At 38.7% G+C, this 25,162-nt stretch overlaps 1 protein-coding gene across 7 annotated transcripts in view; it reads left to right on the top strand.

Annotated features, from left to right (window-relative positions):
- The window catches only part of VCAN (versican), a 111,897-nt gene that overhangs the window by 28,714 nt on the left and 58,021 nt on the right, over positions 1-25,162 (top strand). For 4 of the 7 annotated variants that reach the window (XM_072736869.1, XM_072736868.1, XM_025992937.2 and 1 more), the window contains exons 6-7: positions 11,028-11,321; positions 17,922-20,933. In XM_072736869.1, the coding sequence (XP_072592970.1) occupies positions 11,028-11,321; positions 17,922-20,933 (3,306 nt within the window). The remainder of the gene's footprint in view (positions 1-11,027; positions 11,322-17,921; positions 20,934-25,162) is intronic. The other 3 variants (XM_072736866.1, XM_072736867.1, XM_025992936.2) reach the window with 1 other exon arrangement.

The following is a 25,162-nucleotide window of genomic DNA, read 5'->3' as shown; positions in this document are numbered from 1 at the left end:
TGAAGGGTCAGGCTTTTTTTGGAGGCTCCGACTGGACAAAAATCAGATATCAAATCTAGAAACTCCATGATTTCGCTCCTGTAGATTCTCAGATTGACTTTTAATTTTAGTGGAATCTACAGTATATAATCTACAAAATACTTCACTGGCAGGAGTTATCTAAGAATTAGTGATACTGGTCTTACGTAGTTAAGAAGTCCCATGTCAGCTAGAAGAGCTTCCTGCTGGGTCCATGGATCAGCGGATGATTCAAATATTGATTCTAGATTATAGAACCTCTTCACTTTGGTTCACTTTGGTTTGGTGCCTTCTAGAAGATGCTAAAAACTTCTCATTTATTCTCCACAGAACTGCTGGAACTACAGATCATAGCTGTGGCTGTGGCTTCTTATGTAGGCCTTGCAAATTAACATGTCTTGCTAGGGACCTGAAACTGTACTTGGAAGATATGCCAGCGTAAGTGTTAGAGTAGCGTAGCTAAGAGTCAGTGAGGAAAGCCACCAGGCATGGCACAATGGCAGCACCTCTGCAAATGATGTCCTCATTCAGTCCAGTGATTTTCATAGACTGACCATGAAGCAGCTCCATGGGTAAGATAAGGAAGGAAACTATTTATTGTTTGGTTGTTATTATTGGTTAACTTAATCCTCATGAAAACCTTGTCAAGTATTTCTTTTTCTTTTTCTTTTTCTTTTTTTTTTAACCCTGCTTTTTGCCATAAGGAAAGGCTACATAATTGGATATGTGCTTTTTCCTATTCCACTGCAGTAGACTCCTGTGGCCACCATGGATTTCCCAGCAAAGCAACAGACAGTCTTACTAGCCAGGAAGAGATAAAGTTCTCTCCAGGCTCCCCCAAATCTCTGATTTCTCGCATTAGAATATCTTAATTCTTATCTGAGTAATGATTGCGTTGTAATGATTAGAATTGCTGGATTAAATGGTAACTCTATTTTTTAACTTTTTCAGGAGCTGCTAGCCTGTTTTCCAATGTGGCCACACCATTTTAAATTCTGACCTGCACTCTCTTAGGATCTGATTCTTTCGCTTTTTTTGCCAACACTTGTTTTTTATCTGAGTTTTGATTATAGCCATCCTAGTGTGTATGCAATGATATCTCATTGTGGCTTTAATTTGTATTTCTTTTATGGCTTATGATGTTAAGCAACTTTTTATGTGCTTATTGGCCATTTATATATTTTCTGGAGAAATGTTTATTCAGTGCGGCTACCAGATGAATAAGTCATGGAGATGTAACGTACTGCATGGAAACCATAGTTAATAATATTATATTGCATATCTGAAAGTTGCTAAGAGAGTAATATTAAATATTAAATATTAAAATATTCTCATCATAAGAAAATATATCTGTAACTATGTATGGTGATGGATATTAACTAGACTTAGTGTGGTGGTCATTTTGCAATATATACAAATATCGAATCATTATGTTGTATACCTAGAATGAATATTATGTATGCCCCTTAAACTTCAATTTAAAAAATAATGAAATCTTGGGGCACCTGGGTGGCTCAGTCAGTTAGTTTCTGACTTTTTTAAAAAATATTTTATTATTTATATATTTATTCATGAGAGACTCAGAGAGAGGCAGAGACCCAGGCAGAGGGAGAAGCAGGCAGGGAGCCCGATGGGGAGCCAATCGGGACACTTGCAGGGAGCCCGACGGGGGACTTGATCCGGGGTCCCCAGGACCACACCCCGGGCCAAAGGCAGAGCCAAACCGCTGAGCCACCAGGCTGCCCTAGTGTCTGCCTTTGGCTCAGGTCATGATCTCAGGGTCCTGGAATCGAGCCTCATGTCGAATGAACTCCCTGCTTAGTGGGGAGCCTGCTGTTCTGTCTCCCCACCCCCCAACTTGTGCACCCTCTCTCTCTATCTCAAATAAACAAATAAAATCTTTTTTTTTTTTTTTTTAAAGAAAGAAATGTCTATTCAGAACCTTTGCCCATTTTTAACTGGGGTGTCTTTTTGTTGTTGAGTGGAAAGAGTTCTTTATATACTCTAGATTTTAAAGTGTCTTTTCAGAAGATTTGTACATATTTTTTTTTCATTTCATGAGTTGTCTTTATTACTTTCTCAGTAGGGTCCTTTGACATACAATTTTTAAAAACTTTAAGGAAGTCTAGTTTTTATTTGTTCTTTGGTTGTTTGTGCTTTTGGTGTCATATCTAAGAAAACACTGCCAAATCCCCAGTCATGAAGGCCTGCTTCTGTGTTTTCTTCTACAAGTTTTATAAGTTTTAAGTTTCACTTTTATTTTGATTGGTTTTGAGTTAATTTTTGTATGTGGTATGAGGTAAGAGTCCAAATTCATTCCTTTGCATGTGGATATCCAGTTATCCCAGCATCACTTGTTGAAAAGACTATTCTTTCCCCCATTTAATGGCCATGGCACCTTTTTGAGAATCAACTGATCATAGATATATGGGTTTGTTTCTGGACTCTCCATTCTATTCCATAAATCTATGTGTCTGTACTTTATGTCAGTACCACATTGTCTTGATTACTGTTGCTTTGCAGTAAATTTGAAATTGGGAAGTATAAGACCTCTGTGTTCTTTTTCAAAATTATTTTAGTTATTCTGGGTCCTTTGAGTTCTCATATGAATTTTAGGATCAGCTTATCGATTTCTACAAAGAAGCCAGCTGGGATTCTGATAAGGATTGCATCGAATCTCTAGATAAATTTGAGGCATATTGGGATCCCTGGGTGGCGCAGTGGTTTGGCGCCTGCCTTTGGCCCAGGGCGCGATCCTGGAGACCCGGGATCAAATCCTACGTCGGGCTCCCGGTGCATGGAGCCTGCTTCTCCCTCTGCCTATGTCTCTGCCTATCTCTCTCTCTCTCTGTGTGTGACTATCATAAATAAATAAAAAATTAAAAAAAAATTGAGGCATATTGCCATCTTAGCCATATTCAACCTTCTGATCCATGAATATGGTATGTTTTTCCATTTCTTAAGACCTTCTTTAATTTCTGTCATCAGTGTTTTATAGCTTTTAGAGTATAAGTTTTGCAGTACTTTTGTCAAATTTCATCCTAAATATTTTGTTCTTTTTGATGCAAATCAAAATGGAGGGTTTTTTAAAATTTCTTTTTCTGATTAGTTGTGGGAAGTGTGTGGAAAGGCAATTAATTTTTATATGTTGGTCTTGTATCATGTATTCTGCAACTCTGCTGAACTTGTTTATTAGTTCTAATAGCTTTTTAATGGCATCCTTAGGATTTTCTATATATAGTACCTTGCATTTATAATCTTACTGTACATAAGTAGACTTTTCCTGACATATGCCCCTTGAGACATGTGACAGTCGTTTGCTGTAAGGTTTTGATGTCAAGATCTCTTAGAGTTCTGAATTGAAAGTGCTTCTTTGTAAATACAGTGGCCATTTACCTTTCAGCTGTGAAAAGTAAAAAGAAAAAAAAAAAAGCTAAACTAGGCTGATCGTCCTGTGTTGACCTGCAGCCATACTGTGCCTGTCAAATCAAATAACACGTTCAATCTCGTATATTTTGAAGACTCAGACACCCAGAAATTTTTTAGAGCCTCCTTCTCACTCTAATTAAAGTCTTACTGCTCTGTCAGTGGGAAAGAATGAGATCTGACACCCTGAAAAACCATTAAATATATTTAAATTTTAGTGGGGCTTCCTGTCTCTGAAGCCCTTCAAATCAACATACAGGAGATCTTATATAATAACATACTTACAATCCTGTGGATTCCTTTTCTCATGCATTGTTATCTGACTTAGAGCATGTTAACGGACTATCAGAGCCAACTGATGACAGGTCTTTACTAATTAATTAGAAGTTAAAAATGCAAAGTTCTATCTATGCTACAAGCCACATCATGCTTCTCCTTCAGCCTAAGACAAGTAAGAAATCTGAAAAGTGCTGATCTCTCTTTCCAATCTCATTACCCCTAAATTGGAAACAATGCCAGCCTAGCTCTAGGGATGAAGTGAAGTTACGTTGGCGGCCCCTGAGGCTTTCTAGTCCCCACGAACAGAAGGCTGGCCTCTGTGCGGGTTAAAGGATCAAATCTTAGGGGAACTGACATGCTTTTGAATTATCTTCAAATATTGGCCCTCAAAAGATTATATAGCAGCGTATGTTAGCTGTTAATCAAACATGTACAGCTGATGGATTTTGTGATCCAGAGTATAATGAGCATTAGTCTTCAATGCTTTGATTGTGTGTGTATATAGACACAGTCAAAAAAGAGCAAGAGTGAAAGAGTGAGAGAAGACAAGAGAGACAGAGAGGGGGAGAAAGAAAAAAAAAAAGAAACCTCCTTTGAAACTTAAAAGTTTAAAACTTCAAAGCTAATAATAATTATGCTGAATTGCTTTTATCACCAGGCTACTTGCCATAAGTGGTTTTATTATATCAGCATTTAGAAGCTCATTTTACGTGACTACTTCCAGCTCGTACACTCTAGCTACTTTTACATAATTTATTGCTTATTTTAACTTACATAGCAAGGAAATGTAGTCACATTTATACATCTTGAACTTCCTTAAAGTGAAAGAAAATCAGAGAATTCTTTTTTCCAAATGGGTAAAGGGAATCATCATTAGTTTAGAACTTATTTTCAGACCAGACAGTTCATTATAGAAGGGATATGAGGACAAATAAACATTAAAAAAACAACAACAACAAGTACTTAACATACTGCCCAGCAAATATACTCAGCAAGAAAACAATGGTGGGATCCCAGCTTTGGCCACCTGTCTGCTGAGTCCAGGAGAGATTGCAATAATAATGTATGACCTGCTCCTGCCAATTCCCCCTTTCTCCTTGGTGTTTACAGGGAATTGTCGGCAGGAGAGGAAGATCTTATCCTAGCTTTGCCCTAGAACTAAGCTCCTTAATAATTGTGTCAAGTTACTCCTGGCTATAAACTCCAGCTTTTGAACAGTGTGGGTCATTTTTAATGTTTGATTTGTTTTCATCATTGCTCGCCTTTTCAGTATGTGTCATTTTTTTTAGTCTGCCAAGAAGCCACTTTTCCATTTAGCAATCAGAAGTGTGGAAAAAAAAGAACATGCATGGTCCAATTTTCAGGGAGTCTTGTAGCAGTTAGTTGTCAGATTTAGTATTTTTTTTTGTCAGTATTTTTTTTCCTAATATTTCTGATGATGTTAATTCCCATGATTAAGGTAAATTTAGTTTGTGGGATGTTACCAGCTATTAAAGTCTCGCCAGCAGTGTCTTCCAGTTTCTTCTAGGACATCCCTAGAAAGCTGAAACAAGAGGAATACCCCAAACCAACAACATTTAACTTGAGATTTTAGAAAAAATATGCATTAAGATACTGCATATATGTTTTTCACAAGAATATGCAAGTTATCCTATGTGTGAAATCCTCTGTTCTGCATTACTACCTATCATGTGTGTACATATGTGAGCACGTATGTATACACCTCAACAAATTCTTACTTATGCTAACTTAAATTAACTTGGCCTTTTATGTTAAGTAATGTGTTATTTTATACATGTGAATCATTTTCTGTATTTCTTTCCTGACATTTCATTTGTTTTCTTTAGAGAAAAAATTAAGTATTCTCTCATAGGTAGATAACATCTACAAACATGTTCCAAATCTATACTCTAGTTACAAATTAGATGATAAGTGTCTTATACCTGTGGCTGCCCTGAAGAGGCTACTTCTAGAACTAAGACTCGACTCATCCTCATCGACTCATCGTCAACTTGTGAAAGTAATGTTTGCCTTCCAGGAAGGCAACTATCCAATAAATCTGAAATACACGAAATGGCTCAGTTACAAGTATTCAGGGGTAGAAACACAACACAGCCTTGTCCTATGCTAATGAAATAGGCATTTTCTCTCGCAAAAGGTTTTGCTTTGTCTCCCTTTCTAAAGGCAGTACTGTGATTCAGAAGGAACTTTCATTACCTAACCTACATCAGAGGCAAGGAGGTACCTTTAGGATACCTTAGGGGCAGGAACTTACAAAACCTGACCAATGGAGACCTGTTGTAGAGAGAGAAACTAAGCAAATGCGCGGAGTTGCTTTGTTTGATTTCCTATGTTTGTTTTCTCTTTCTCTTGATTCTTTGGTGCCTTATTTGCCCTTGCCTCTGGACTTTAGACTCCAAAGTTTTGATGCATCCTCTTAGGATCATCCATTTTTGGACCAAGGCTGGAGCTACATTACTGTCACTGGCCCAGACTTCATAGCAGTCTCATTTCACTCCGCTTCGCTATAGTTTAGGACATACAATTTGACCTAGAAATAATTTCTGACTATGGTTTTAAAATTTGAAAGTAGGAATGCTTGGGTGGCTCAGCTGTGGAGCGTCTGCCTCCGGCTCAGGGCGTGATCCTGGGATCTGGGATCGAGTCCCACATTGGGCTCCCTGCCTGGAGCCTGCTTCTCCCTCTGTCTGTGTCTCTGGCTCTCTCTCTGGCTCTCATGAATAAATAAATAAATAAATAATGAAAAAAAATTGAAAGTAGATCAGTGGAAACATTGAAAATCTTAACATCTTGACTGCTTTCTCATTGTGAAAGTGGACAGTGTTTAGCTTAAAATCTGCATTTTTTTTTTTCCTGTGGGATAAGCTTTTATTCTCTGGGAAAGCTTTGTGTCTACAATTTTTTATTGAGGAGAAAGCCTGTTTTTATCTGTTGTTGTTTGGTTTACTTTTTTCAAAAAGATCTTATTTTAAGAGATGGACTTCTTGGGACGCCTGGGTGGCTCAGCAGTTAAGCCTCTGCCTTTGGCTCGGCATGATCCGGGATCCGGGATCGAGTCTCATATCGGGCTCCCTGCAGGGAGCCTGCTTCTCCCTATGCCAATGTCTCTGCCTCTCTCTCTCTGTGTCTCAAGAATAAATAAATAAAATCTTTTAAAAAAGAAATGAACTTCTTCTGTGGTCAGCTTAAATACCATCCTAGATGCTGCATCAAGGCCCTCTGCTTTTCCCAGTTCTCTGTGCTCACGGGCAGTCTTTGAGGCAACCCTGGGAGGCAATGGACTTCATAGGCCCTTTGCTTTGTACTCTAGTGTTTTGGCTCTTGCCTTGATGCTGTTTGGTTCCCTGGTCCACTTTACTTCTATCTTAAGCAGGTTGACACGTAGGCAAGCAGAAACTTAATACTAAATTATACTTCCTATGGATCCATTGAGTTTGGAAAACTATTCCATGAGACAGGTCCATGGACTGACTATTAATTGTATTCTATGGGGAAGGAGAGTTCTCTGGTCAAATGCTTTACAAATCATAACTTCCTTGTGGGGACTCTCAATAAATAACCTCTAATATCAAATGCTCTGAGAAGTCTTACAGAAACTTGCCGGACGACTTGCATTTGTTCTCCAAGTGCAGTTGTCCATGGAATCTCTTTTCTGTAGAATACTATGGACATCTCAAGGATCACCAGTGTTCTGTAGAAGACATTTTTGGAAATTATGTTCTTTGAACTTGGACCATAAGTTAACAGTCTTTCTGATTCACATCTTCAACAATAAGCTTTTAATAATTAATTCTGATTTAAGCAATAGGTCACCTACATTTGTATTATGTTAGATAAAAGATATATAGTGTTAAAGGATTATCTAATTAAAACCAGGCATCTAATGGATAAAATAATACAAGACAAGAGGTCATAAGTTAGTTCAATTACTGCTGTGTTTTACCTATTTTTTTTTTAATATTTTGTTTATTCATGAGAGAGAGAGAGAGAGGCAGAGACACAGGCAGAGGGAGAAGCAGGCTCCATGCAGGGAACCTGATGTGGGATTTGATCCCAGGCCCCCAGGATCAAACCTTGGGCTGAGGGCGGCGCTAAACCGCTGAGCCACCCAGGGATCCCCTGTGTGTTACCTATTGACTTACCTTTTCTATTTTCTGGGTTGGGTATCAGTATAAAACTGATGCAAGGCTATTCTGGCGTATGTTAGAAAAGTATAAGATGTCCTGGCCTTGATATTCTGAGGTGGATACGTAGGAAGGGCAAAGTTTGGATGTTTAACTTCTCATTTTTGGTATGGATTGAGTATTAATTGTAACAGCTTCGAGATACAGTAAGATAATTCTATACTGCAGGATGCTTTATTATTAGATTTTTGAAGTGGGCAAAGTCATGTTCATGTTAAACAATCATGATTTAGGAGGTCTTAGATAGGTACTTTTTGGAACAGAGTTAAAATGAGTATTTTTCTTTTCTTTTCCTCATCTTGAAATAAAATGATTTGCCATATATAGTTTTATAAATAAATTATTTTGATTCTCGCCTTAAACTCAGTGCCAGTTAATATATTTCAAATCTGAGTTGAATGAAGCCCAATGGTGATATCAATATTCTTCATTTTTTTTTTTTTTTGCAGTGTTTGAAAAGTTCCTATATATAAAGGAAAATAGGTGGCCTTGGGGGACAATAGAGTTTAATCAAATAAGTAATATGATCATTTTATGGGTATTGGATAGCTGGATGGAAATTATATCCTCCAAAAAATGAATTAAATAATTGACTGCAATGTAAAGTCAGATTTAACAAGAGTTTCTATATGAAAACTTTTATAAGTAGATCTTCATCGACTTTTTAAAAAAAATATTTTATTTATTTATTCATGAGAGATACACAGAGAGAGGCAGAGACACACAGGTAGAGGGAGAAGCAGGCTCCCTGTGGGGATCCCAGTGTGGGACACCATCACTGGGATCATTCCCCGAGCCCAAGGCAGACCCTCAACCACTGAACCACCCAGATGTCCCAATCTTCATCAATTTAATAATAATAATAATAATAATAATAATAATAAGGGAATTCTCTTTTTTAACCTACCAGCATCTTCTGAAACCATTCTTCAACACCCCAAACATGTTTGCTGTTTCAAAGAGGGAAACCAGTTACCCATGAAGCCATGCAGTCAGTCTTCTGCCTTAGCTCTTTGGCCACACTAGGAGAAGTACATTTCCCCCAACACACAGCCCAGCATCGCTGCCTGGAGCAGCAGACTTTTACTAGATCAATTATATGTCTCTTCCTGCCCTGGTTGGCTGATGGCTCTTCTTAGTGTAAAGGAACAGTAGTTTGGCCTCAGAGCTGAAGTACTTCAGGAGTCAGGGAACTAAGGCAGCAGAAGGATCTTCCAGCTGTAATAACAAATGCAAGTGTTCCACCTTGGAGGGAAGCATCTTGGCCTGCTGCCCTCTTTCACACTTGCATTCCTTTGAAGTGACTGAGTCAGGAGGACACAGCAGCAGCCTCTCTCTGCCCCCCACCCCCACCCTGGGTTGCTCTAAGCCACATCCACAGGTGAGATGGGTTGGCTGTCCGGCCAGCGGCTCCCCAAAGCTCTGCTGCAGCAGCTTCCTCCAGTGCACTGCCTGGGAAGGGAAGGATGGAAGAAAAAGAGCACCTGTTTCTTACCAGGAACTTGAAATGTCACTCACTTAGCAAAAATGTGTACTAAGGAAGTGGTGGTTTTAAAGCTTCTCAGGGAAGGAGGTGGCTCCCCAGGAATGGGGAGCAGGAACTTACATTCTTAGAGTGTACTTCTGGCTTTGAGGTCACAGTCTTTGCCGGCCTCCACAGTTAAGGACAGAAACCCATCATCCCCTCTCCCTTTTTAAATTTTTTTTCAGGCCAGTAAAAGTCATTTCGCTGTCTCTTCTTCAAATAGCTCTTATAGGGATTTGGCCTGGTTTTGTCACCAGCGTTAGAGTCATAGTGACAAAAGCAGACGTGTGTGATCTGGCCATTTTTCCCATGACTGGCTTTTTCTGCTCTATAAAGCTCTCCCACACTGAGAGAGAGTAATGGCTCTCTTCATTTTAAATAATTGCTTGTTGCATCTGGCTTTAGTTAGGTGAAGAGCCAGATCCAGAGAGCTGCAGTCCCCCTTGCCCGGTAGATCGGAGAGTCAGAGAGCGGCCTTGGTGAGGTGCATGCAGGACTTGCAGCTGCTGCAGTAATTGGCCATCAATATTTCTGCTGCCTCGCAGCCTCATTTTCTATTCCCCCTGCCTACTGTGTTCGCTTAGGTATCCTCTAATTCTGCCCCTTTGAGCCACTTGTGCTCACATGTAAGAAGCATCCTTCAATTTGCATTGAATTTACTGCAGTGGGTTGTCGTGTTAGCTACCCAAGTACCAATTAATGAACCCCAGCACTTCCAGAATATTTTACTGTGACATGTTAAGTCACTACGAACATACTCTCTGCTCATTGGGCCACGTGACGAGTAAAGAAAAGGTTCAGCCTTTCTTTGTTAATGCACAAGTGCATGTAAGAGCCTCTCCAATCTAGTTAGAGCCCCTGCTAGCACTTATGGTGTCTTTGTGAGACCTGGAAAAAGGTGCCCCCCCCCCTTTGGGCAGACGGACTGCAAGAGGTATGCACCCTAGGGGGCAAATAAAAAGGTGCCCCTTCCTCCCTGGGGCCCTGGGTCACTTTGGCCAGATGAGTGGGAGCTAATATTGGTTGGCCTCCACGCACTCTCACCCCGGCTGACGTAACCATCCAGGCAGTCTCGGGCCTCACACGGAATCTGATGGTGGTCCGTCCATTTTGATGGCTGTGATATGTGAGGAGGAGAGTCCGAGAACTACTGTGGGATTTCAGGTGAAGCGAAGTGAAATGACCTCGGTGACTTTTCGGTACAGTTTTCCTTTACAGCCTGATCTTTCACTGAAGAGAAAACTCGTTTCCTAGATAGTAATGCAAATAATCCATTGGAAAGGTTTGTTCATTTTTAAAGAATTAATCGTGACTTTATTATCAGATGGTGGCTTCTATATACCCATAGGCCATAGACATTTGACAATATAAAGTTAATATATGGGAACTTTTCTGTTATGTGTCACACTAATGGTAACAAAATTGAGTAACCGCTGTGTTTCCTGCTTTAAAGTATCAGCAGCAGCTGCCTTGCCATGAAAAAAGTATTATAGACGACCACCTACCCCCCTGCCCCTGCACCCATAAAGTGGAAAGGAATGAATAACATTTTTTTCTCATTTTTCTTCTTTCAGGTGATGTGTTCCATATCACTGCTCCCAATAAATTTACCTTTGAGGAGGCCGAAGAAGAGTGTGAGAACCAGGACGCCCGGCTGGCGACAGTGGGGGAACTCCAAGCAGCTTGGAGAAATGGCTTTGACCAGTGCGATTATGGGTGGCTGTCCGACGCCAGCGTTCGCCACCCTGTGACTGTGGCCAGGGCCCAGTGTGGAGGTGGTTTGCTTGGGGTGAGAACCCTGTATCGTTTTGAGAACCAGACAGGCTTCCCTCCCCCTGATAGCAGATTTGATGCCTACTGCTTTAAACGTAAGTGTTTGATACCTTTATAAAAATTATAGAGTTTTAAAAAATACTTCGAAGACATGCATTGGTGTTCGCCTAGCGATGGGAATGGATTCCATGTCTTGCAGTGTATGCACAGAACGGAAACAGTTGAGTGACTTTCAAAAGCAGATAAACAGAATGGCAGTGATACGGTTAACATAACAGGAGGTTTGACAGATGTTCTTTCAGAGGCGATGAGGAAAGGAATCAAGTTCAGGTCTCAACTGTGCTCCATCGCATCTAGAACCACCGAACATATTTCTGATTATTTTTTTTTAATGTTAATTGTGGTCCTTAAATGTAATTCAATTGTTGGTGCTCTAGTGTTGAGGCCAGCTGTGGCTGAGTTGAATCCTTGAGTTCTGCTTATTTTGTCTTTGTTTGGTATGTCTTTCTTTGAAATGGCGGAGAATTGGAATTTCAGTAATTGCAGGTGAGTACTTGGAACAGCGATGGATAATCCTAACATTTCAGTTAATACCTAAGAAGTCACGCCATAAGTAAATATCTTCATTTATCTTATTTTATTTCAAGTGATGGAAATGTGTGCCTTCTAATCATTGATTCTCTAGTATCATATTGAAGTACAGTCTATGTTCTTTGAAAGATGTGATGTAGGCTATCTTCAGTTAGGTCTGCTACTTAAAATTGGATTTAAGTAACAATCTCTCCACATTCGTGATTTAATTTAAATTTTTCAGATGTCCTTAAATTATTTTAGCAATAGTAGTCACATGATATAGTATCACGTTTGTCCAAGACCTGATCAAAGAAGCAAGTAATCCAGAGTCTCATTGTGCGTTTTTACTGAAAGGTCTGTATTGTTGTGCCAGCTAAGCAAAGATTTCCTAGAATTTGGGGTGTGTTCCAAGTAGAACCATGTCATGTTGAAATACAGCGAAAGGATTTTACTAAGTTTCCATGACATCTTGTTTTAGCAATATGTAACTGAAACGAGGAGAAAATATTCTAGCTTATTATGTAATTGGTTTCTAAAGTGCAATACACAGGCGGTCTTTATTCACAAAAAAGTCACAGCTAGGATGTCTGAGTGGTCAGCAGAAGAGCCGTTAGTGCAGGGAAAGGCGTGAGTTCACATGCTACTACTTCCCTGCCGAGGTGTCTCTACCCACATCTCCCATAGACTCAACTTTCTGGGTGTGAAAGCCATGTGTTGTGTGTCAGTGCAATACAAGCCGGCCATAAAAAGCCACTGGAAATACTAACTTTTGTCCTAGACCCTGAAACAACAGAAAAGTTCTTCGTTATTTTCAGGAAAAGAAACGACGATAAAAAGGAAAGCCTATCTCCAAAAGCAGAAAGATGCACATTCTTTTAACAGTGACTTTCAAGTAGTTGAAGCTCTCAAATCAGTTTTACATTAAGTGACTCTGATTAAGAACTGAAATCAGATTGGTGTCAGAAGGCAGGTTAGAGAGGTTTAATTAGGAAAGGAGTGGAATTACCCTGCTTGACTACCTTGCTCAATTGTATTTTCATGTGCTTTATAAAACCGGCTAGAGAAAACTTTTAAAGAAGTTTTTTTTTTTTTTTTTTTTCCCCTCCCTCAGGGTAAAACTTAAACTAAAGGCTGTCTGTAGCCCCAAAGAACTCATCCTGGTTATGTTTTAAATTATTTATTTAAATGAGGAATTCACATGAACACATGAAATGACAAGATATTTAGAATAAATACAATAACCACCTACTAAAAATCTACATAAAATCTGAGAAAAGTTAGAAAATTTAGGTCCAGTTTCTTCTTTCTAACTCATTTGAATCTGTATAACTTGGAAATATATAACTTTCAAATATCATAGTTCAAATTTTGGGTTTTTTTCCCAAACCAAAGGGCAATCTAAACTAATCCGAGTCTAATCTAAGGGTTAGGTTCTTGTTTATTTCTTCCCTAAGACCTATTATATTCAAAATGTATTCAGCACCTAAAAGATTTAGAAGGCTTAGTCATAACACAAAAATCTTTCTTGAACGACACACAAAGCCAACAGCTTCCTCAAATTTCTAATTCACTTTTCAAGGATTCCTTAATGTATATATTTTAAAGAATTTCAAAAATATTCTCAAAATGACTGCTGTCACTCAGCAGTGTCACTCAACTGAGTGGTGAGTGGCTGGCTAAATACTTAAGGTGAAGTATATATGAGTCGTGACCTTAGCAATCGTTCTGAAAGCCATTTCCGAGATGCACAGCTGGTTGGTTAAGTAGAGGAATTTAGAAATATAACCATATTTTCCTTGCTTGCTTTTTACCAAATGTAGAAAGAGTTTTTAAAGACACTTCTTGGTGAATGAGCAATACCAAACCTCACCTTGCTATAATTCTCTTTTCCTTCTGACATCACTGAATAGAAAATTAACAATGGCTGATGACCATAATTAGAATGTATTCATGTCAAGTAGATTTGAAAAATAAGGAAATTTGTATATTTGTGAAACAAAATTTTCCTGTGTGTTTCCCTGTGCTCATTAAACTAAATTGTGCATTTTTTATTTTTCTTTGACCTCAGAGTTAAGTAAGTTCTGTGCAAGTTAGAGACTTAGGGCTTTGAAAAATCACCCATGCATCCCCAAATTTAAGTGAATCAAAGCCACTCAAGACTCATGATAATCTTTCATGTTATGTTATTAATGATCTCTAATATAGGGAGATAGAGCATGCTCCCTAAAAAATCCATTCTAATATCTTATTACCATCATCCTTGGGTAGTTTTTCTAATTATCTAAATTCACTGCATTGGACGTTGAGCCCATTTTTCCTTTGTGAGTTGGAGACCAAACTCTAACAGCCATGTCTACTATTGAATATAATTGTTCAGTTGTCCCTCCAGCATCTTCCTCACCTGAAGCAATTTCCTTGTTTTGAAAGTTTAATCTCTAAGCATCTGGTCATCTATGTGATCTAGCTTTGAACCCTCATTTTTTATATCCCTCTGTTTGATTAAGCTAGGAACTAGAAATTGTGATTTAGGGAAGGCCAAATAAGTTCCCACCACTTCATATGCTACACTGCTTACATATTTGTTCACTTTTAAAGTTGGCCTCCCCTTCTAACCTGAGGGATGCTTATTGTTCTTTTTGTGCCCTCAATCATAATCTGACCATAGGCACCAACAGTAATCCTTCCCTAAATGGTATTTTAAATATGTCTTCTGTTTATTGAATTTCAATCTGTTAGCTTTCCATCACTCCTAAAACTTTTTAAAGATAGTTTGTATTCTAATGTCATTGCTCCAGCCATTACTCTTTATTTAACAATAAGATCAGAATCAACTTATTTGAATATTTTCTATCTTTGTGAATTCTCATGCTTATAGTCATTTATGTATAAAACATTTTAATATAGAAGAAACTAATTTGAAATTAGTCATATTCATATAATGGAGGTAGTATGGGTGGGTGTTAAATTGACTATCATGCTGCTAATAGGGTCTTTTTATTTTATTGGGAAAATCTGCCTTGTGTCTTAGAGGCACAGAGACCATAGGACATAAAATACCATAAGTACAGTGATGCAAAACATCTGTGTGGCAGACAGCTGCAGAGGTTGGAAGGGAGCTTTTGTGGGAAAAGAAATATGCTGATTTCTGTTGGCTTCCTCAGTAATGAAGCTAAAAGGACACTAGTAGTTTTCCAATTCAAAATTTTCTCCATGTGAATTCTTCTGGAAGGACCCTTTTGGAATAATTTGGAGTTGCATTTTCACCTTTAGAATAGTCATCATTAACGTAGTAGCATTTATTCTTAAGATATCTCTTTGTGGATATTTGTGGTTTTTAAAATCATTTCCTCTTTTTGGAATGGTTGAAACAAATGGCACAAATGATCAGATACTCTGAGTTATGATGGAAATCAGCTGTTAAGTTGACGAAAAAGCCACCCAACCCCAAAGGAAGTCTGAGGTTCTCTATTCCAAATAGTAGAATTAATTAACTTAATTATAAGCAGATTTTTAAACAGAGCTCTAAAATGATCAAAAAGCCTTGTTTTTGAAAACAAAGTCACGTAAATCCTGGCTTTGTAAGGGAGATTCTCTGAGACATATCGCTGTCAATTTATTATGCTCCAGGACTGGAGGAAGGCAACACAAATGGTACGGTAATAATTGGCAATGACGTACAATTCAGTTTTTAAAATCTGAATCCTTCATTTTTAAAACACTATAAAAGTATTTCCATTGCATTGTAGAAAGCTGCTAGCCCAGAACTTGGGTTAGAACATGGGACAACCCGATCCCTAAGCCTTCTGTTGGGCCCTAATGCCAATATCATCTCCTTTTAAGTTAATTTCATCAGCCATGGAAAGAAATACTCAGAGGAAAAAAGTAAAATAAGCTCTTTTACTGTTATTAACAATAATGTGATTAATTTTTCTCTAATATGCAGTGTGATAAGTGATTATGTTAGGTTCCATGGGAACTTTCTTTGAATGTACATTTTACTGTTTCCCCCAAAGAAAGCTGTTATAAGACAAACATGATATTTGGCAGTGAAATGAGGTAACAGCTATGGAATTTCAGAGGATAGAGAATTGAATTAAAAGATAGTCAACCACATTTTGGCTTCTTAAGTTGTTCATGTCAATCAAAATAGACCCAATCTTCCTCCAGGAAATAAATATAGGAAAAGCTTTTCTTACAAGGAGAAAAAGAATTATTTAATGTCTTCAAAGAATCCAATTATTCTTTCTTAATTTTGTTCCAGCATAAGATAGTAATAGGCAAATAGTGACAGACTTTGAAGAATATTTAAATGTTACCATAATGTAAATGGCCACCAAGTTTTCATTATAAAATTAGTGAATCTGGGCTTTAGAATAATCTGGGGAATGACCACAGCTAACAAGAGCTCATCCCAGACAAAAATAAAGAACCTGTTACAACTCAAGTCTGATTTATAACAAAAGCACATTGCTTCAGCCTCAAAGGTTTTTGGTAGACTTTAGTTTTTAGACCAGTTTTAGGGTCACAGTAAAATTACGGGAAAGTGCAGCAATTTCCTATGTACCCCTGCCCCCTCTCATGTATAGCCTCCCCCGTTATCAGCACTGCCCACCAAAGTGGTACGTTTGTTGCAATTGATGAACGCATGTGGACGTACCATAATCAAAGTTCATAGTTTACATAAAGGTTCATCCTTTGTGTTGCACATTCTGTGGGTTTGGCCCAATACGTAACGACATATGTTTATGATTCTTGTACACAGCAGTTTCACTGGCCTAATATCATTACATTTTGACAGAGTAGAGGGAGTTCAAAGAAGCCAGTTTAGTTTTCCAAGGACTCCTGTTTTGGGACCATTGGGAGCTGGACACGGATATTACAGATACCACAGATCTTACAGCTCGTATCAGGGAGATCACGCATTTAGCTAGTTTTAAGTCATACAGGATGTGGCAAGACAATGCCGACAGGTTTCCTTAGAACAGCTCCTTCTGTGTTTAGTGGTGACTAGTTTCTGTCTTTTGAAAAATCTATTTTTTTCTTAACAAACAAAATCTTTGTGTCCTGCTGCATTTTCCCTGCGTTGAAAAGGAATCTTGTCTATATACACTGTCACTTTTATACTCAATTTGAATTTCTTTAAAAAGGCCTGGCCATTCTCTGTAAATCTGGAGGCATTATAATGTAGCATTTTTTGATGACATGTTACTTTTTATTGCCTGAGCCCATTCTTTCTGATGCTCAGAGTTGTTTCCAGTGATTTGTAATTAGAGACTGAAAATACATCATGTGGGTACTTTACTTCCTGTTCTACTTTTGCGTTTCATGCTAAAGTAAGCCTGGAACCAGGACCCTTGTAAGAGTTGCAAACATAGTGTGTAGAACATAGAACAAAACGTAGAACTATTACAAGTGCCAAACAGCCTCTGCCAGAAACGTCTTATTGTTTGTTAGAAACCCAAGGCTACACTACAGAGTTGAAACGAAGATGAAGACAAACGTCCCAACACCTGGAACCAAGAGAAGAGTGGTATTAAAAGGTTTAATATCCTGTTTTTATGAAACCCTCTGCATTATGGACAATGTAATAGTTGATATGTAATTCGGGCACATTTGATGTGGCTTTTTTGTTGTTTTGCAATCTGAGGCCCTCCCTCTCCCCTGAGACACAGTGCAGCTTGAGAAGGACGGAGAAAGCTAGAGGCAGGGTACAGAAGAAGCCTTCAGAATAGCCTTACCATGTTTTCCTACTAGGCTTCAAGCTGCTGCTGGAGTTTCTGATAAGTAACCTACCTCCTGTTTCCAAACTCTGCATTTATATTGTTTTGGACTTTTCCTTATCTTAAAACAAAACGAAAATATTCGTTTTCCTTAACCAAAAGTAGTCATCCATCCTAATGGGTAAAAGCAGTGATAACCCTTACAATACAAAACGAGTGATCAGTCTGACCGTGAAATGTTCGATTGTCTGCTTTTGCATTAATTTAATTAGTTTCTAGACACCCTTCATCACAAAACACTTCTGGGTCACCCCAAAATTCACAGCAGCACTTAACAAACACTGGACGTACAACTTTTTATTAGTGACTTGTCTAATCAACTCTTTGAAATTATTTTTCTAGCTAAACAGAATATATCAGAGGCTACAACCATCGAACTGAATATCCTTGCAGAAACTGCATCATCCAGTTTTTCTGAAGAACTACACATGGTACCCGACAGAACAACACCAGTCATCCCTCTAATCACCGAATTACCTATCATTACAACCAAGTTCCCTCCTGTAGGAAATATAGTCAATTTTGAGCAGAAAACCACAGTTCAGGCTCAAGCTATCACACATGGAGTAGCCACTGAATCGTCCACCCCTGCTGGTAGTACCATGAAGCCTGGGGATATGGACTACTACTCACCTTCTGGTTCAGGACCACTTGGAAAGGCAGACATACCTGAAATTCAGAAAGAAGTGCCCCAGAGTACAACTGTTGTCTCCCATCATGCTACAGAGTCATGGGATGATGTCTGGGAAGACATACAAACACAAGAATCAGTTACACAAGTTGAACAAATAGAAGTGGGTCCCTTGGTAACATCTATGGAAGTCTTCAAGCACGTTCCTTCCAAGGAATTGTCTATAACTGAAACACCATTTGTGTCTACAACAATGACCCTGGAATCCAAAACTGAAAAGAAAACAGTAATCACTGTTTCTGAATCTGTGACCACAAGCCGCTATGGATTCACGTTGGGAGAAGATGACAGTGAAGACAGCACAGTTACAGTTAGATCTACTCAGAGCACCTTGGCCTTTAGCCAAGTACCTGAAGTCGTGACAGTGTCAAAGACTTCAGAAGATACCGCCTCCACTCCACCAGAGGACAGGGAGCAAGTCTCAGCATCAACAATTCTTTCACCTGTAACTGTGCCTGACAGTGATGGATCATCCACAGACACCTGGGAAGAGAGACAAACTAATGGGAGGAAAACTGAAGATGTTTTTGGCCCTTATGCGTCCACTACACCTTTCCCGTCACAGCATCATACAGAAGTAGAATTGTTTCCTTATTCTGGTGATAAGAAATTAGTTGAGGGAATACCCACAGTTATTTATCCCTCTCCACGAACAGAAATGGCGCAAGGAAGAGAAAGAACAGAAACATTAAGTCCAGAGATGAGAACAGACACTTATACCGATGATGAGATACAGGAAAAGATCACCAAAGACCCATTTATAGGAAAAATAGAGGAAGAAGGCTTCTCTGGAATGAAGTTCTCTACAGCTTCATCAGAGGAAATTCATCTTACAGAGTCTTCAGTGGAAATGACCAAATCTTTTGATTCCCCAACACCAACGACGGCCAAGTTAAGCGTAGTGCCAACAGAGGCAAGAGATATAGAGGAAGACTTAACAACAACACCGGCTGAATTAGAAACCGATGGCTATCAAGATACTACGAAGTATGATGAGGGTGTTACAACAGTGCCTTTGAGCCACAGCACTGTAAGTGTGGAGGTGGTCACTGTATCAAAATGGGCATGGGATGAAGATGATACAACAGTAAAGCCTTTAGAGTCCACAGAAGATGCAGGCCCTCCAAAATTGCCCCCTGCCTTACTCACCACTACAGAAGTGAGTGGGAAGGATAAAGAGATCCCAAGTTTCACTGAAGATGTAGGGGATGAGTTTACTCTTGTCCCAGATAGTACTCAAAAGCCATTAGAGGAGTTCACTGAGGAAGACTCCACAGACCATGGGAAGTTCACAGTTGGATTTCAGCCAACTACATTAATTGGTATTTCAGAAAAGCCAACTTTGAGAGATTCTACACCTGAGGAAAGAGTTCCACCTGTCACAAGTGTGGAAGGCCAAGTTATATATGCCACCACAGAAGGAAGTGCTTTGGATGAAGAAGCTATGGATGTCTCTGAGCCAGTATCTACTATCTCCCAATTTGTACACACTTCAGATGTGGAAGGATTGGCATTTGTTAATTATAGTAGCACCCAAGAACCTACAACTTATGTAGACAGTTCCCATACTATTCCTCTGTCTGTAATTCCCAAGACCGAATGGGGAGTGTTGGTACCTTCCGTTCCACCAGAAGATGAAGTTCTAGGTGAGCCCTCTCAAGACATACGTGTCATTAATCAGACTCAGCTTGAAGCAACTCTTTTCCCTGAAAGTATAAGAACAGCGACAGAAGCTACACAGGGAACAAGTCTGGAAGAATTCCCTTGGAAAGAACAGACTACAGAGAAACCAGTTCCTGCCCTCAGTTCTACAGCTGCCACCGCCAAGGAGGCAGCAACACCCATGGGTAAAGAGGAGAGTGACAGGACAGCGTATACAGTCTCTGAAGACAGGTTGGTGACAGCTTCAGAGAGAGCCCCAGGTTTAGAAACAACGCCAGTTGGAAAAATTGAGCACGCTATGTCTCATCCACCTGGTGCTGTCACTGAGCACAAAGCAGAAACAGATGAAATGGTAACGCGAACACCAAGCATAGGGCCAACAGTGTCTTTAAGTCCAGAACCTGAACAGAAGCATGAAACAGAAAGTGCTAGTCCAGGGGGATTTGTATCACCTTACAGCACCCACGTTACCCAACTAACAGAGGAAACCACTACTGAGAAAAGAGAGAAAACATCCCTAGATTATACTGATTTAGGCTCAGGATTATTCGAAAGGCCCATAGCCACAGAACTCCCAGAATTTTCAACAGCTAAAGCCACAGTTCCAAGTGATTTCACAGCTGCCTTCAGCTCAGTAGAAAGACTCCACACAACTTCAGCATCCAAGCCATCCTCAGCACCCACTGAGAAACCACCTTTGATTGACAGGGAGCCTGGAGAAGAAACAACCAGTGACATGGTAATCATCGGAGAATCAACATCCCGTGTTCCTCCCACCACCCTTGAGGATGTCGTGGGAAAGGAAACAGAAACGGATATCGATAGAGAGTATTTCACAACTTCAAGTACTCCATCTGCTACACAGCCAGCAAGACCACCCACTGTGGAAGGCCAAGAGGCCTTGGGACCTCAGGCATTTTCCACTCCAGAACCCCCAGCAGGGACAAAATTCCGCCCTGACATAAATGTTTTTGTTATTGAGGTCAGAGAAAACAAGACAGGTAAGTCTTTGCTTTCTAGACATACAAGTCAAGGCAATCAGCATTTTATCTTGAAAATTACTTTTGGAAAAAAAAAATCAACATACCAAATGCTGCCATTAGAAGATAACTGGAGTGTGACAAAATTCTGTATTTTAGCTTCGTATATTTTTACAAGAATTGGAAGAATATGTTATTTGGAAGAATGTTAGATACGATTGTATGTTAAAAGCCCTAAGAAGCCCTGCTTTGTCATCTAATATAACCAATCATCACTGTTACATCACTTCAGAACATGCAGAACAAAGTGTTTTAATTTCAGTGTCTTTCCATGCATCACTACTCAAGCGTAGTACTAGACTGTGTTAACATTCCATTGGTCTTTAACTATTAACCTTCAGCACTTACATCGTGGACAGCTAAAACCGTATTGCACATCTCTAGGGCTTTAGGAAGACGTCTAAAGGTTTGCCGTGGTTTTTCTCTCCTGGGATTTTATAGGTTTGTTGAATAGCTTGTGGGGTGGGTCCCAGGTCCGTAGTTGAAATGTTCTTTCAATGCAGGTTCAACATACTGTTAAGCTGTTGTCCTGGGGTATTTTAATGAGGCTTTAAATATTTAGAACAAATATAATCTAGCTCAGTTCTAGGAAATGCTAGAATTCATTGCACCACATATAATTTCAGAGATGGGTATGTCATCATTACCTCTGTTCCCTAAAAACCAGGCTGTAATGTTATTTACTTTGTGATTTCATTGTTTCATCTCTAGGAATTTTTCTGATGCCTTCTATTCGGCCCAAATATTTTCTTTTTCTCTCCAGCAAAAGTCTCAAAAACTGTTTCTTTACATTGACTAATACTTGAATTTTCATTATTGAACATGACTTATTCCTTCCTAAAGGTCAGACCACACCACCTTTTGACTTTGGTAAGCTGAAATGAGAACATAGTGTATACAGTTTAGTAGATCAATTCAGGTTTGTATCTTTTTAATTTAGAAGTTAAGATCACTGATTTTAATGAAGTTGCTGTATTCTAGTTTAAATACGTGAATTGAAATAATAAATAGTTCTTTTTTTCCTTGGCTGGGCTCTGAAAGGGTGGGCTAGAAGATTTTTTTTTTCTTTTCTTATCTTTTTTTTTAAAGCATGTTTTCTCTCTTACTGTTGGGATAGTCCCCTCAGGGTGTCATTTTCTTAAGAGTGATGCTATCCTCATTAGAGTGCTCAGGAATGCACCTGTTGGGAACAAACAGGTAGTTCCATTGTCGGGTCAGCTGGCTTCTGGTGTTGTGGGTGGAAACTTTACACTTAAGTATCCAGAATGCTCGGTGTAAAAGCTCTTGTGGAGCAGTGACTAGAAAAAAATACATTCCCAGAGTACTGCAGTTAATCTCCACCTTTAGAAGGGTTGAAAGAGGCCAGGCTTGGACATCATTGTTCTGCTAATGATGCTGCTTCTTGGAAACTATATCATGCTTCCTGTTTCTTAACAGTCCTTTTCCACCTCTTGAAACTGGGCTCAGAGAGAGAAGATGAATTGCCAAGTAGTGAAAATGAGGATTGCTGTTAGTAGGGTTGGAAAAGTAACGAGACGATATTACTATGAAAAAAAAAAAAAAAACAGAACTGAAAAGGAATTACTACTAGTGGTTAATTTGAGAAATTTTAAAAGTGCTTGAGTGATTGACTATGCAGAAGTTTTTCCCAATTTAGATGACTCTCATGTTAGTGTGGATGCTAAGTTGACTCAGAGTATAGAAAACAGGAAAAACTACTCTACTTAAAAACTCTTCCAAATGGGAAACTGATAAGATTAGGGTGATCAAATTACAAAATAGAAAATCTGAAACTTGATCGCCCTGGAAGCACTGACAGTCATCAGAAAAAAAAAAAAAAAATTGAAGTTTTGTAAATGGTGACTCAAAACAGAGGGTCTGAGTAACCTGACTCAGAAACCACTTATACAAAGGTGTGTGTTTATATTCAAGTTGTTAACTTAATTCAGCTGGGGCTGAGAGACATGCCTCAGTGTGTCCTCTTCCTTCTTCCACTTTTAAAACATGGGGCTGTGATTTGCTTTCAAGCCAGTTTTTCTTCAGCGTTGATAGCAATAGGTCCAAAAACTCTGTGGAAAGGGAATGGTTGAGTATCTCCATCAGGCCAAGATTCCAGTGCTGGTGTGGTTGGGCGGTGGGGGATGTCGCAGGGTAGAGCTATAGCCTGTTTCTATCTAGTCCTCCCCACCCTTTCACTCTCATTTTTGTATACTTTACATATGTCATTCTCCTTAAGACTAAAAGCATTTTTTATTGTCTTGATAAGATGAAGTTCACTCAGATCCAACTGCTTACTCTTAGTAATTTTACTTGTTTTCTATGCGAAATTTAATTTTTCAAGCATCTTGAACTTTGGCAAGGGAAAACCTTAAAGCAGATGTTAAGTTAATGGGTTCTAAGGCAGGTGTACCTTAATAAGGAAAATACATGTGTGCCTGGAAACCAACTTCTTTATGTATCAGGGCACATTTTTCCAGATTGGAAAATCCTTGGTTCATGTAAGAACTTATATAAATCTATTCAAAAACACAGAACCAACCTCTACCTGTATTGTATGTCCAAGTAAGCAAAAATGCCACCCATGCTACACTAAACCAAGGCATTCATAATTTTTTGCTGAGCTCAGCAAGTCATATAAATCTTGATTGTTTTTTCTTTCTTTTAACTACTATGAAACAAAACATGCTACTCAAGATACGTTTATGTTATATTTGCTGAAATGGATCTTAATAGCAACTTAAGGTGCTGTTGCTGGAGGGCAACTGTAGTTAGCAGTTAAAAAAAATCTGAAGGAACTTTTCAGCTCATAAAAGTTTTATGAGCTGAAAAACGCTATGGGGTGTGTTTAACAGTGGTTCAGGGGATACTGAAAACATGACTCCTGTCTACTTCAGGAGTAATTTGCACACCTGCATTTTGAAAAATTATTGAAAGGTTTTCTTTGTGAACATGTATGAAGTCTACAGGATTTAATGGTGTGGGAGGAGTTTCTTCAATTCTGTACTTTTTTTTTTTTTTTAAGAACACTCCTCTAAATCATCTGAAATGTCACAAGTTGGTGTGACATAACTGAATGAATTTAAAAACTGGTATGCTGTTATCTTTGAACCAAGGAATTATTGGGAAATGTACAGATATTAAGTGCAAGCACTATTATGCAAATGCTCATAGTTATAACCTTAAAATAGATGGCTTATTAGTTGTTTTTTTTTTAAAACAAGTTCATGTGTACTACATACCACTTGTCAGGCCAACTGGATGTTATTTGTTTTGTCAAGTATTCTTTTTTTTTTTTTTTTTTGCTAGTTTTATCATTTTTATCTAAGTATAGGCAGGTGTAAAGCCAAGATTTTAAAAAATGATACAAATATTAAGATATTGATAAAATTATTAATGCAATGGTATTAAAGATTAATGAGATTTTGAGCAAGAGAATTTTGGCCTCTACCTTAGAATTCATTTTACTCAGTTTCTGTATTGAAAATTATGGTACCTTATTGCTTTCATCATTGAGAACTAACTCTCAGATGATTAATTCCTCCTGTATTTTTTTGTTTTTTTTTGTACTTTGGAGAAATGCACACAAAGCTAAAGGTGTTGAGGAGAGGATGAGGATTAAGAGACATTGGTTCTGAGAAAAGGAGATAGACATTTAGGCAAATGTCTCATTGCATGCACAGTCATTTTATAAAAGGCAATATTCATATAATATTGCTTCATATAACTTTTCAAAATCATATTTTTCATTTCTATGGAGTTGATTATGTAGAAAAATTACTTTCAGATTTTTTATTATAGGAGTAGATTCCTTTATTCAAACAAAATCTTATTAGGGACACTATATCTTGAGCAGATAAAAGGGTGGCTATTCTGGTTAATATTTGATGGGCAGCTCTGCTCACCACTATACCAGCAACGCTGCACTGTTGTGGTTAAAATTTGAGAAGGAAGATCGGGAGCCCCAATTTCTTGGGACCTCCCTCTTACCTTGTGGAGTTTCTAAAATAGCACGTGCCTCAGACCACAGCTAGAAGAAGAATAATAGGATCCAGCTAATTCAAAAGAAAGCAGTAACAATTATTCATTCCTGAATGAGTTGATTTTTTTTTAACGTAAACGCTTTTTTAAGTTGGTCTGATTATCAATACTTTATCTCACTATCATAATACACAGTCATCGATAGTTACCTT

This window comes from Vulpes vulpes, chromosome 14 (assembly GCF_048418805.1).
Source record: "Vulpes vulpes isolate BD-2025 chromosome 14, VulVul3, whole genome shotgun sequence".
Lineage (NCBI taxonomy): Eukaryota > Metazoa > Chordata > Mammalia > Carnivora > Canidae > Vulpes > Vulpes vulpes.
This window is presented reverse-complemented; position numbering and strand designations above follow the sequence as displayed.